Below are 14,330 nucleotides of genomic sequence, written 5' to 3'. Positions count from 1 at the left end.
TCCCATGCAGACAGACTAGGGGCCAGGTCCCATGCAGACAGACTAGGGGCCAGGTCCCATGCAGACAGACTAGGGCCAGGTCCCATGCAGACAGACTAGGGCCAGGTCCCATGCAGACAGACTAGGGCCAGGTCCCATGCAGACAGACTAGGGCCAGGTCCCATGCAGACAGTCTAAAGCAGCAGTTCTCCAGTATGACACACTAATCTGACTGGAAACCTTCTATAATATACCCGCTATGCAATCCGCTCTCCCAGTGAATATCCCAAGACTCATTGCAATATTTATTTCAGGGGCAGCCGCTGATTTGATTAAGCACTTTGTGTAGATTACTAATTTGTTCATACACGGTTCACTTGCCGCGAGCTGGAAGTACGACGCGTTGAATTCTAAGCTGGTAACGAAGATGGAAAGGCACACGCGTGCTAACAAGGCCTGCAAACAGGCGAGGGAGGGGCGTTAACACATGAGCGCCGGTGAATCGGGCCTCTTCCCTTAGCATCGATACACACCCCTATGATGCGCTCCCCAAAACAAACAAGCCGAGGTGAAGCGAGTGACAGGCGCAGAGGGAGAGGATCTGGCCAGTATGAGACATGGCAGGAGGAGATGGATGCAGCATCCCTCCCTTCTCACGTCTCACCATGTTAATACTCCACCACTCCACTAAACAGCCTCCATGAAACTGAAATTGACCATCAATGCAGTGTCATGTTAAATTAACATTGCCAACCACATAGGGGCAATGTGGCTCCCTCACATTCCAGATGAGATGGGTAATGACCTGCAATGCTCTTCTCTTCTCTTCTCTTCTCTTCTCTTCTCTTCTCTTCTCTTCTCTTCTCTTCTCTTCTCTTCTCTTCTCTTCTCTTCTCTTCTCTTCTCTTCTCTTCTCTTCTCTTCTCCTCTCCTCTCCTCTCCTCTCCTTTCCTCTCCTCAAAGCCTTACTTGTTAGCCTCATTTTCAGAATGTTCAAGGGATACTTCAGGATTTTGGCAATGCTAGCAGATACCCATAGACTATCAGTCATTGCATTAACGCTAGTTAGCATTAGCTTGCAAAAACTACCTCTAACTTCCTTCACACTGGACACAGAGACATAAACATGGTATCCACGAGTTCATCTGACTCTGGGGGTGTAGATAAAGGACATCGTTGCCAAAATCCCGGCAAAATGGCAAACCCGTTTTAAAACATATTTAAAGGGACCGATTTGTTTTCCAGTGTTGAATTTTCTAATCAAATATTGTGGGAACATAATATCCATGTCTGTCTACCACCCCAGGATAACGTTTTTTATCAAGAGAGGCCTGGTCAGACATCGTACAGCCAGACCAACACATACAAACCAAGCTCCTGTAACTAGTTTTGTTTACACCTTCAGATACTCAGTGTGTGTGTGTGTGTGTGTGTGTGTGTGTGTGTGTGTGTGTGTGTGTGTGTGTGTGTTAGAGAGAAAGAGTGTGTGTGTGCATATTTGGCAAGTGTGTGTGGTGATTATGTGTGTGTGCCCATTACTTCAACCCACCCCAGGCCTCAGAAGGTCAGACAGCTCTATCAATTGAAAAAGTGACCAATTTAGTTCAAAATGCAAATCCAGTTGCATCCTCATTGGCAAAATGTAAGTGGTTTTTTTTTCAGGGGACAAATTGACAAAAATGCGTGCAGCCTCCCACCATCTCCTGATTTCACTGATTAATCAAGTAAATAAAAATCTTGGTTTAATTAAAACCATCTGGACGTGCTCCCAGTCCAAACACTGGCGGAGCCCACAGTCCTGTTCCACAGCACTGGAAGAAGTGTACACGATAAATGACCACATACAAAGAGAGAATAACTCAATGTAATGAGGGAACTTAGCAATAATAATAACTAGCACACGGTGTCAAAATGCTAAGAAATAGGTGCATTCCACAAATAGGCAAAGAAAATTAGCAAAATAAAGGAGATAATTCAATCGAAAAAGCCACCTTAAAAAAAATAACGACAATACTCAAATCTAGACCTCCAAATGTGCCCTTGACTTTCATAAACACATCTTCTTAAAGTGTCACTGTTTTCATTTGCTTAAGTAACGCTTTTCCCTCAGCTGGAACCAGAGTAATGGCGTTGTTTACACGGCAATATGAAACACTGTAGTAGGCTCATAAACGGATATTACAGATTCAACAAAACATCACACAAAGGATACATCAAAATGTTGACCATTTGGCCTCATAATCTCTCTCTCATCGATGTCGCCTGTCCTTTCAGACTACTTGACTGTACAACACACAGAATTTCAATTTCAGTCTTACTGTACCGTATGTGTGAGTCTCCCCGTGCCATGTAACCACAAAGTGTGGTTTTGTTGAGCCACAGAGGCATGAGGGGTAATGTCAAAGTAAAGACAGTTAGTTGCTCTGTTTGTGTTGTTTTATTTTTCTGCATTAAATCAATCGTAGGACGTACCCCAGCCAAACAGACCATATGCCAACCTGAACCGGTTTGCAATGGTGAAACGATGGTGACTCTCCCCCCATATTAGACGTTGAGAGGTCATCACAAAGAGAAGTAGGCCTAATCATGTCGTCTCAGTGATGGGTAAGGGCACACACTTAGAGAAAGCAGCAGCAGCCTTGAGTATCTGAGCATTCTGACCCACATGACCAGACTACCATAGTGCATCGTGACAGCACTCCCCCCGTCAACTCTCCGAGACGGTCCACACATCTAAACCCTCCTCGGCCATTAGTCAGTCACTCCACACACACAGAGAGAGACACAGACACACACACAACCTCAGACACACACACACGCAGAGACACATAATACACCCAGAACGAGCATAGAGCCCTGCCTGTACTCCAATTAAACTCCCATTAAAGTTTGGGCTGAAAGGGGGACGGACCGGAGGAAGCAGAGAAGGGCATTTATTGATGGCGCCCTCACTTCTCATTCCTACATTAAGCTGATTTTAAAAGCAATTAATACACATGGTCAAGGAAGAGTAATGGAGCGCCCTCTATTCTTAACCCGCCAGACATACCCCAGTCATAGACCTGACCAGCCGAACCCTGATTTGCATTATAAATGACAAGATAAATCTTAATGGATTGAGGATAATCAGCTCACCATGTAGGCTGACACATACACACACAAGTTACACACACACACACACACACAAGGGAAATGAAGGGCTTTGAATACGCCTGCATTGATTATTTTACATTATTAGCCCACCTCTCTTTGGGTCTCCAATGCTTTTAGCCAAAGCTTTAACACATTTACAGAGACTTATTGACTATAATTACAAACGAGTCTTGGTAATGGACACATCAATTATGAGTCGCACATGTCTTTGACCAGGCGGTGCACAGGGAATCCCAATCCGCTGTCCATTAGCATCTCCGGCAGCTCAGTCTTTGCCTTCTCCTTTCCTCCAATGCATGGCTTAAGCTCACACCACTGCATGAACCATGCCTCCCCTCTGATACCCGGCCTGGCCCTGATACCGCTATATAGGCTCGACTACAGTATGTCAAAACCTGATGTCCAACCCATGTAATGATTGACAACGCCCGGCCAATTCTAAGTGGTGTATACACTGTATAATAACACCTATAAATATTAGTGATGCAGCTATCAATGACTTTAAAATAACCCATTTTTTAAAAATCACAAAAAAAACAACAGCAGTGAAGGTTTTCAAATAAATGTTTTGGGAGACAACGTACCTGTGTGTGTGCGGATGTGAGCCAGGAAGGCCATGGAGTTGCTGCTCTTGCACACCTTGCCGCAGTGCTTGCACACGCTGCCCTGGTTCTCCTCGCGCTCGCGGTTGATCTGCTCCGTGTCCTCCAGGACATACTTGTTGACCTCGCGCAACAGCTCCTCGTGCTTCTCCTTGATGTGCATGAAGAGCTCCTGCTCCGTCTCGAACGGGTCCGTGCACTTCACGCACTTGAAGGTGGCGCCGCCCTCCGGAAGCTCCTCGATGCTGGCCTGCTCGTTGCGCAGGTGGGCGGCGCTGGTCAGGTGCTGGTGCAGGTTGCTCTCCGTGTAGAAGGACTTGCCGCACAGCATGCAGTGGAAGTGCTTCTCCTTGGACGGGTGCTTCATGGAGATGTGCACATTGAGGCCGCTCATGCCGTCCGCCACGAAGCCACAGTCCTCGCAGCGGATGCGGGGGTTGGGAGTTAACCGCTTGGACAAACCTGAAGCCCCTACAGGTTTGGTTCTTTTGATCTTCTGAAAACTGCCCGCCCCGGCCAGGCCACTTCCAGCCAGGCCAGAGTGGCCCTCAACAGAGTGAGCCATGCGTTCTTCATGCAAAGCCAGCTCGGCTTCAGTCAAGGACTTGAGAGGTATGATGCAAGCGTCGAACGGCAGCGCCCTGGTGAGCTGTTTCTCTGGGGAAGAGATGTCAGGTTTCTCATCAGCCATCTCAACGTCGTCGTCTGAACAGAATAGCTCTGGTTCCGCCTCGGGTTCGGCCCCTTCCTTCTGGCCTTCCTCAGGCGGTGTTATGGTGATTTCTGCTGGTGCTTCCTGAGGCTCCATCGTACCTGGAGCTTCGTTGCTGGTTTGTTCCGAGCCACCACCGAACGCCTCACCAGCCACCTGGATCTCTGTGTTTTCCTCAACAACAGTGCCACTAACTTCCACTATTGTGGCTGCATGCTCATTGCTCCAAACGTCAGAAGTCTGTGTGGGGTTAGTGGTAATATGCTCTGTGTCTGTGGGCTGGTCTGTAGCTGTGTCTGTGGGCTGGTCTGTAGCTGTGTCTGTGGGATGGTCTGTAGCTGTGTCTGTGGGCTGGTCTGTGGGCTGGTCTGTAGCTGTGTCTGTAGGCGGGTCTGTAGCTGTGCCTGTGGGCTGGTCTGTAGCTGTGACTGTGGGCTGGTCTATAGCTGTGGGCTGGTCTGTAGCTGTGTCTGTGGGTTGGTCTGTAGCTGTGTCTGCGGGTTGCTCTGTATCGGTGATAGGGGGCTGGTCTGTGTCTGTGTTGTTGGGCTGCTCTGTCTCTGTGGGTTGGTCTGTATCTGTGTATGTGGGTTGTTCTGTATCGATGATAGGGGGCTGGTCTGTGTCTGTGTTGTTGGGCTGCTCTGTCTCTGTGGGTTGGTCTGTATCTGTGTCTGTGGGTTGGTCTGTGTCTATAATGTTAGGCTGGTGTGTAGTTGTGCCTGTGGGCTGGTCTATGTCTGTGTCAGGGGGCACTGAGGGGGAGGGATCCTCAGAGTGAGCATTGTTGTCAGCATCAGGGTCAGCTCTGTTCCCCAGCTCCGTGGCCTCCTCCTCCGGCTGCGCCAGGTCTTCCACCACAAAGCTCTCCAGGTTCTCTAGGTAGACCTCACTCTTCTGCTTATGCTTGTCCGTGGCGGCGTGGCGAGACATCTCTCGACGCGTGACCGCGTAGTAGCTGCACGCCAGGCACACAAACTCAAAGTCCCGGGTGTGTCTCCTCTTCACGTGGAGGTCGAGGGAGGGAATCGAATGAGCTACGAAGCTGCAATGGCTGCAGGAGTTGACCAAGTCGTACTTGCTCTTTTTCGGGCTGTTCACTTGTGCTTTGACGCCGTCTTGTGACAGCTCCCCTGTTTTGTCCATGGCCCCCTCCTCTCCTTTGGACCCTGCTCTGACTGGACTATTCTGATGTATAGCCTCACCCTCGCTGGCCTGAGAGCCTGGCTCCTTACTCACGACCTGCACTGATGTATCCAGGTCCACTTGGCCATCGCTGCTAGCATCCTCCACGCGTTTAAGATGCTTCTTTGTGACACAGTGTCGGTCCATGTCGCCTTTCGTCACACAGTTGTAAGAACAAAGCCTGCAGGTGAAGCTGTACTGCCGGCTGTGCTTACGACGAATATGCACGTTTAGATTGGTACTATTGGAGGCGAGAAGGCCACAGTATTCACATGTAGTTGCAGCGGGCCCCTTTGGCCTGCCTCTCCTCCTCTTGGGGGGGCTTTTCTCGTCCATGTACTCTTCCATGTTCTCCAACACGACTTTCGCAGCCTCAACAGCTTCCTCATTAACATCAGGTTGCAGCTCTCCATCGTGTCCGGTGACCCCTACTGCCACGTCATCTGTCAGCATGTCGTCACCGATCGAATCTCTGCTCACCTTCTCAACGCACTCCTCAAAGGAGGACCCTGTGTTTTTCTCCTCAGCCACACGCTGGTGGCTCTCCGAGGACACGTGCGTGTCCATCCACTCGGAGGTAGCGGTGTAGTAGTGGCAGACGTTACAGAGGAAGCGATGCTCGCCATGGTGCTTTAGCCGAGCGTGGCTCTCCAGCAAAGCAGAGTTGCTGAACCTGAATTCGCAACTCCCGCACTGCAGCTGGAACCTGGCACCGAGCGCACGCTTGGACGCCCGGGTCTGAGTCGTCGTGGAGGCAAAGATTTGAGCCTGTTCGGCTGTCTTCTTGTCCATGGGTGACGCGAGGCCAGAGGATTCCCTGCTTTCCGCGACTCGTTTGTTGTGCTTGTTACTAAGGCAGTGCTTTTCGTAGTCGCACTTTGCCACACAGGCGTACAAGCAGAATTCACAGAAGTAATTCATCTCCTTGGTGTGGCGTCTCTTGATGTGTGTATCTAGGCTTGGCTTGTCCCTAAACTCGTGACCACAGTAGCTGCAAGCATGTATAGTCTTGGGCTTGGGGCCCCTTTTACCTACTATCTTCTTACCGGGGGTCTTTTCTTGCTCCTCTTCTGCAGCTATTGTAGTCACTTTCATATCAAAAGTATCTCTCCCTGTCCCTTGTTTCTCAGCAATTTCCTCTTGGGCTATTATTGTAGTCACCTCCCCCTCAGAAACCCCTGGCTCTGTGCCCTGGCTCTGGCTCTCTGTGGCATCCTGCTGTCTCTCACTGCTGCTCACTTTCTCCTCAGTGTCTCCACCTGTCTTGTAATTCGAAGTCGGTGCTGTTGCTCCGGTTGTGGAGCCATCTATTTCAACAAGTACCTCAGCTGAGCTCACACCTCTGGTCTTTCCTCGACCGGTGTGCTTCCTCTTGGAGTGAATCTTCAAGGCAGTTGGAGTTTTGGCCACAAAGCCACAGATGGGACAGGCACAGCCGTAACCTGTCTCCGGGGTAATGTTCACCTCAACCCGAGGGGGCTGGTCTGACTCCTTCCCATCAGCCACCTTACCGCCGGTGTCCTCCTCAATCTCTCCCGTGCTGTCAGCTGAGACATCATCAGGCCTGGGCCTCTTTGCTAGGGGAGGAATTCCTCCACTTTCCATTTCCTCTGTGGAGACATGTCCTGTGTCCCCATGATGAGGCACCGTGTCCTCATTAATCTCCTTCCCTGACCTTAATTCTCTGTCCATGTTAGACAACTCCTGATGCCTTTACATGAGAAGAGGAAATTGGACTCTGTTCCATCAATCAATTAAGTTATGATCCTGTTCCTGTAAAGTAAAATTTAAGATGGGCAATCCTCATATAATTGACTGTGAAATTAGCTGAACAAAATAAATATAACATAACAATACTGTGTTTCATATAACAGAACTGTGTTTCAAATTGTATAGCTGGAGTAGGCTACTCAGAGATCATTCTGCGTGTTCAAAAACGAAGTCGGCCAAATGTAGGTATCGGTCGCCATCTAGTGATTTTAGAATGAAACTGTTCAATGATAAGGTGGTTGACGTTGCATGCATATGATGTTACATTTGATTAAAAAATATATATTTTTAAAACAGGGAAAGGCGGTCAGTAGCATAAATTGAAGTAGGTTACAATTAATTAGGCCTAGATTCTATTTACCTCTCCCCTTTAAATCTATTTAACTTCAAAGACACCTCATTTTTTATAAACATTATACAATAGACTTAGTACAGCTGATGGTTGACACAGATGAGTCTCCTAAGAACTTAGCCGGCTTAGATATTTCACTCTCCCTTCTTGTGGCCCGTCTACTGTAGTCTACATTTAGGCACCATCTGTCTGGATGGGGTGCCAATCGCTTGTGAGAATTTTGGTCAAAATCTCATTGCTATGCAATATCTTTTTCAACCTGATGCCAAAAATATAATCCCCACTGTGACATTACATGAACTCATTTTGTTCCCCATCGAATTTTATGACTACTCTCCTCAAACATTTAGATAATATGTCAAATGAATTATATGCTTGGTCAAGTTTGCTTTAAAAGCAGGCAATGATTTATTTATTTTTAAATCTAAATGAACTAAACCTCACCTGAACCTCTTCCCACCTGCTCCAGTAGCCAGTCTAGCCACCCTCTCACATGCCTTGCCAGGACATGTCTTCAAAGTATTGATTTATTTCAAGATAGTGTCCAAATTGATGAGAGATTACACGGTAATAACAAAAATATAAACGCAACATGCAACAATTTCAAAGATTTTGCTGAGTTACAGTTCATATAAGGAAATTAGGCCCTAATCTATGGATATCACATGAATGGGCAGGGGCAAATCAGAATTCGTTTTTCCCCACAAAAGAGCTATATTACAGACATAAATACTCCTCTGCACCCGCCCCTCCCACAGGTGAAGAAGCCGGATGAGGAGGTCCTGGGCTGGCGTGGTTACACGTGGTCTGCGATTGTGAAGCCGGTTGGACATGCTACCAAATTCTCTAAAACTACATTGGAGGTGGCTTATGGTAGAGAGATTAACATGTAATTATCTGGCAACAGCTATGGTGGACATTCCTGCAGTCAGCATGCCAATTGCACACTCCCTTAAAACTTGAGACATCTGTGGCATTGTGTTGTGACAAAACTGCTCATTTTAGTGGCCTTTTATTGTCCCGCACAAGGTGCACCTGTGTAATCAGCTTGTGATGTGCCACACCTGTCAGATGGATGGATTATCTTGACTAAGGATGAAATGCTCACTAACAGGGATGTAAACAAATGTGTGCACATTTTTGAGAAATAAGCTTTTTGTGTGTATGGAACATTTCTGGGATCTCTTATGTCAGCTCATGAAACCAGCACTTAACATGTTGCGTTTATGTTTTTGTTCAGTGTAATTTAAAGACTTGGAAGAAAGTCAGGTGGTTACTGGAGTCAGAAAATAGTGTGTGACTAAAGTAAAATAATTAGGGAGTACAATTATCTGACGAAGTGTGCTAATCACTTGACAGACAATCGGGTACATTTCACATATAATTTTCACGAATTCAAACTTTATTTTCCTGCTTAAGACTCGTTTTTCAGTCCGTATCCACGTTGCCCTGGACTGAGCGGAGTGTTAAGCAGAGCTAGGCTCTTGCAACTGGGAGTGGAGGCTTTCTTACCTAGTAACTCCTTAGCTTTAGCTAGCGTTAGCCAGTTACAGCCACGAGGGTCTAACTAGCTTGCTAGCGTGGTTGGTCCGGTGGTTATGCATGTACGAGATAGTTAAGGTCGATGTTCTGCATATAAATTGGCAGCAAAATTACTAACGTCAGCTAATTTGACGACACTGTTGGTCGGCTATCACACTGCCACTGGCTAGTTGCTACCAATGCCAGAGTGCTGCCAAAAGTAGCTAAAGTAACCGTAGGTACGGCGCGCTGCAAAACTTCTCAATGTATGGGTCATCCTTCCAAACTTATTTCTTATCATTTGAGAACAAGGGTGTCAAGTAATATTCGACTGTTGGGAAATTAGCGTCGAGGTCGGTTTGGATGTAGCTATTTCATTCCAACTGGTTCATGTTTGTGTCAACCATCATTCCGATACCAATATGTTCAAAATATTCATGAAAATACACAAGAGACAGACATTTGAGTTACGTGAAGCCAGTCCTATCAGATAAGAGTATTTTCACTGTCGTCCAATGAGTGCGGCATAGAGGTGGGACTTGTTTGCTCTTATGCCCTAAAAACGACGGCAGCACAGAGGCCCAAAAAGGAAGCTAATGTCGACCTTTGAAATACATGTGTTTATAAGCTAAACAGTTGCTGTACATAAATTGTAAATGTCCATAATGCTTTAGGAATTACAGACCCGTATTTAAGTAATCAATATGATGGTAGTTTTAACAGCTTACCTACAATTTCCCCAGTATTCTCAATGTCCGCGCTTTTCCCCCTTGGTCACAAGTGGCGTACCGTAGCACGTACCATACGTCACTCTAGCAAGCTAATGCGGTGTTCAGGACAACTCGGAAAGTTCCGATTTAGATGGATGATGGACATTTCAATTTGAAATTTCATCCGTCGTTATATTTTCTCCCGTTTTGGTGGCTTCAATTTTATGTTACTTCGTAACAATAACTTCGTAGGAATCTCATAAATGTTATCTGCTGTTCATAGACAAGAATTCTTAGCGTGGTCGTTAATATATAAACAATTTCCCCCCCCGCATAGGTATTTCATTTGGAACAATATGGATATTTTGTATAGAAACACGTCTTTATTTTTTAAGAACTGGTTTACTAATCATATCCTGCTGGTGAGTCAACTTTGTAATGCAGGAGGATTGTTACTCAATTATGATGAATTTTTATCTCGTTACAGTATCCCCGTTACACCTAGAGAGTTTGCCATGGTTTTTTGATGCTATTCTATCTGGAACTCTCATGTTGTTTAGAGGTGTAACCAGACCTCACCTTCTTGAACTACCCTTGTTTAATCCAGTTGACTCTCCAATAGGAATAATGTGTTTCTCCTTGCTCCCTCAGAACAACAGATCTATACGTGCTTTATTTCAAATGGATATTGTATCCATTCCTTATGTCACATCTTACTAGAATACATTTGTTAATAATATCTGTTGTAAAAAAAAGTCAGGTTATTACCAAACAAATACCTGCTTATTAACAAGGTCAAAGAGGTCTCTTTCAGAATGATCCATAAGTATTATCCTGAAAATGATTACCTGAAGAAACTCAAAAAAGACATTAATATTAACTGTACTTTTTGTGTTGAGCATCCAGAAAGAGTTTTGCAATTATTTTGGCATTGTCTACATGTAAAGAAATTATGGCAAGATATTCATCGTTTTATAATTGTTAATATTCTTGATGACTTTTGTTTTTTTATGGGATAATGTGCTGCTCGGTTTCCTTAACTATAATAAGGATTTTTTTTAAACAATTTTACCTCATGAATCTAATTGTGCTAAAAAAAAAAAATTTAAACACTTCCTTTTTTTCTATAAGGAATTCGAGCAGTACATTGAGACCATTCTTCTAATAAGAAAGCTGTTAAAACGATCAATACGTGTGTATATTTTAATCTTTGTATAATCTGTCATTTGTTGTACCGCCTAGCCTAGCATATGTTATCATTGTCTGTTTGTATACGTCTTGTATGTATACTGGTTTTTCTGAGATTACTTTTTTTTTTTTTTTAAAGGATGATGGATTTGTGTTTAATGCCGCGTTCAATGCTAGTCGGAACTAGGAAACTCAGAATGTCCGATTTGCTGATTCGTTGAAAGCAGCACGAATATAACTACAACCAGTTAGCAAGTCGGACATTTCAGAGTTTCCTAGTTCCGACTAGCACATGAACGCGCCATTATGGTGGGGACATCCGAAGTATCACAGATAGCACTGACCAAGACTCAAAACAACTGTGAACCCGAAAATCTGCCCCCCAAGACATGATAGCCTGGGTAAAATATGGAGGTTGATTACCAGGCTTTCACTTGTAAGACCTACATTCTTACACATCATTAGAGATGGAAGAAATGAGATGGCAGAAAGGAAACTTGCCTACTTTTTAGACAATTGAGATGCTCAACAACAGGCATCAAATGAGCACACCTGTGAGCAGAGGCTCAGTTCCAGCAAGGCGAGGGAGGCAGAATCATAATCTAATAGTGTGTAGATTTGGGATGCAAGGTGATTTGTAGATCAGTGTTCTGCACAGTCTGACTGCGATGTAGTTGATCTCAAACATGCACTACTTACTTACATGCACTGATATTTGTTTTTGCACTGTCCCTGTATTCCACTGCTCTATTTCAATGGAAATTGTATACAGCCCACAAGTGGGAGCATCACTCCAGACAGACACACAATGTGTCAGTTAACATTGGTCAGTGATTAATCACCGTAGCCATGTCACATCCCTGTTCATTGGTGAAGTTTGAAAATGGATTAATGCATGTGCCTTAATTGATACGGTAGTCTATCAGGTCAGGAGATGATAAATGATCCCCATGCATTGAGTACACTGTTTACTTTCCCAGTCATTTTGCTTAATTCATCACAGTCAAAATTATATGACATGGATGGTTAGAAACGCAGCCCCCGTCTCCAATTTTTCATTAGGTTCATTAGTCATTTGTACCTAGCTGTCTCTACTGAGAGAGGAAGGGCTGACTATGTTGGACACTTGCTGAAACTCTGCCCGATTTCCTTACAGGATGCCTCGTCATCATCAATAAATAGATTTCACGCAACAAACCAACATTTGCTCTTTGGTCCTTTGATTAGTTATGATATAATTGCAAGTAGAAATGCAAATGGTTATTGATTTTTAACTGCGACGGCTTGATGTACATTTTGATGTAAACCCATTGCAAGGTAATCTTTTTTTTTTAAACACTGCATGAAAGCCTGACCAAGCTTCTCCTAGAAGAACACTAGAGGGTGCTAAAATACTGTTCCCATAGTTAGTAATACTTGTAATAACCCATAATACCTGCATTTACAGTGCCTTGCAAAAGTATTCATCCCTCTTTGCATTTTTCCTATTTTGTTGTATTATAACCTGCAATTTAAATGTATTTTTATTTGGATTTCATGTAATGGATATACACAAAATAGTCCAAACTGGTGAAGTGAAATCAGGGTTGGGTTATAAAAAAATATAAAAACTTTGAACATCCCACAGAGCCCCATTAAATCCATTATTAAAAAATGAAAAGAATATGGCACCACAACAAACCTGCCAAGAGAGGGCCACCCACCAAAACTCACAGACCAGGCAAGGAGGAGATTAATCAGAGAGGCAACAAAGAGATCAAAGATAACCCTGAAGGAGCTGCAAAAGCTCCATAGTGGAGGTTGGAGTATCAGTTCATAGGACCACTTTAAGCCGTACACTCCACAGAGCTGGGCTTTCAAATCAAATCAAAGTTTATTTGTCACGTCCGCCGAATACAACAGGTGTAGACCTTACAGTGAAATGCTTACTTACAGGCTCTAACCAATAGTGAGGAGAAGAAGAAAAAATGTGTATATGTAGGTAAGTAAAGAAATAAAACAACAGTAAAAAGACATTTGAAAATAAGAGTAGCAAGGCTATATACAGACACCTGTTAGTCAGGCTTATTGAGGTAGTATGTACATGTAGGTATGGTTAAAGTGACTATGCATATATGATGAACAGAGAGTAGCAGTAGCGTAAAAAGAGGGCTTTACGGAAGAGTGGATAGAAAAAAGCCATTGCTTAAAGAACAAAATAAGCAAACAGGTTTGGTGTTCGCCAAAAGTGTCACGACTTCCTCTGAAGTTGGTCCCTCTCCTTGTTCGGGCGGCGTTCAGCGGTCGACATCACTGGTTTTCTAGTCGCCACCGATCATTTTCATTCTCTATTTGTTTTGTATTTTGGTTTCCATTCACATAATTATATGTTCCTTATTTAACCCACTGGTTCCCCCATGGATTTGTGTGTGTTTGTTCGTTGTAAATTGGTCTGTATTTGTGAGCTTGATTATTTTCCTTCTTGGAATATTTGTTGTTTTGTGTAAAGTTACGTGAATTACTCATCTCTGTGTCCTGCGCCTGACTCCGCCTTACCTGCTACACCTACATGCCTTACAAAAAGGCATGTGGGAGACTCCCCGAACATATGGAAGAATGTACTCTGGTCAAATGAGACTAAAATTGAGCTTTTTGGCCATCAAGGATAATGCTATGTCTGGCGCAAACCCAACACCTCCCCACAGTGAGGCATGGTGGTGGCAGCGTCATGTTTTTCATCGGCAGGGACTGGGAAACTGGTCGGAATTTAAGGAATGATGGACGACGCTAAATACAGGGAAATCCTTGAGGGAAACCTGTTTCAGTCTTCCAGAGATTTGAGACTGGGACGGAGGTTCACCTTCCAGCAGGACAATGCCCCAAGCATACTGCTAAAGCAACACTCAAGTGGTTCAATGTCTTGGAATGGCCTAGTCAAAGCCCAGACCTCAATCCATTAGAGAATCTGTGGTATGACTTAAAGATTGCTGTACACCAGCGGAACCCATCCAACTTGAAGGAGCTAGAGCAGTTTTGCCTTGAAGAATGGGCAAAAATCCCAGTGGCTAGATGTGGCAAGCTTATAGAGACATACCTCAAGATACTTTTTTTTGTCTTATTTCTTGTTTGTTTCACAATAAAACATATTTTGCATCTTCAAAGTGGTTAGGCATGTTGTG

General features: G+C 44.6%; 1 protein-coding gene across 2 annotated transcripts in view; it reads right to left on the bottom strand.

Moving 5' to 3' along the window:
• znf407 (zinc finger protein 407) overlaps positions 1 to 10,094 on the bottom strand; it is a 214,053-nt gene extending 203,959 nt beyond the window's left edge. Inside the window, exons 1-2 of one of the 2 annotated variants that reach the window (XM_065000139.1) lie at positions 10,003 to 10,094; positions 3,717 to 7,404 (exon numbers count right to left, since the gene is read on the bottom strand). In XM_065000139.1, the coding sequence (XP_064856211.1) occupies positions 3,717 to 7,323 (3,607 nt within the window). In that variant the 5' untranslated portion in view covers positions 7,324 to 7,404; positions 10,003 to 10,094. The remainder of the gene's footprint in view (positions 1 to 3,716; positions 7,405 to 10,002) is intronic. The other variant, XM_065000140.1, reaches the window with a different exon arrangement.
• Between the last annotated feature and the right edge of the window lie 4,236 nt (positions 10,095 to 14,330).

Source organism: Oncorhynchus nerka, linkage group LG14 (assembly GCF_034236695.1).
Source record: "Oncorhynchus nerka isolate Pitt River linkage group LG14, Oner_Uvic_2.0, whole genome shotgun sequence".
Classification (NCBI taxonomy): domain Eukaryota; kingdom Metazoa; phylum Chordata; class Actinopteri; order Salmoniformes; family Salmonidae; genus Oncorhynchus; species Oncorhynchus nerka.
Note: the sequence above shows the minus strand (reverse complement) of the source record. Positions and strands in the feature narration are given on the sequence as shown.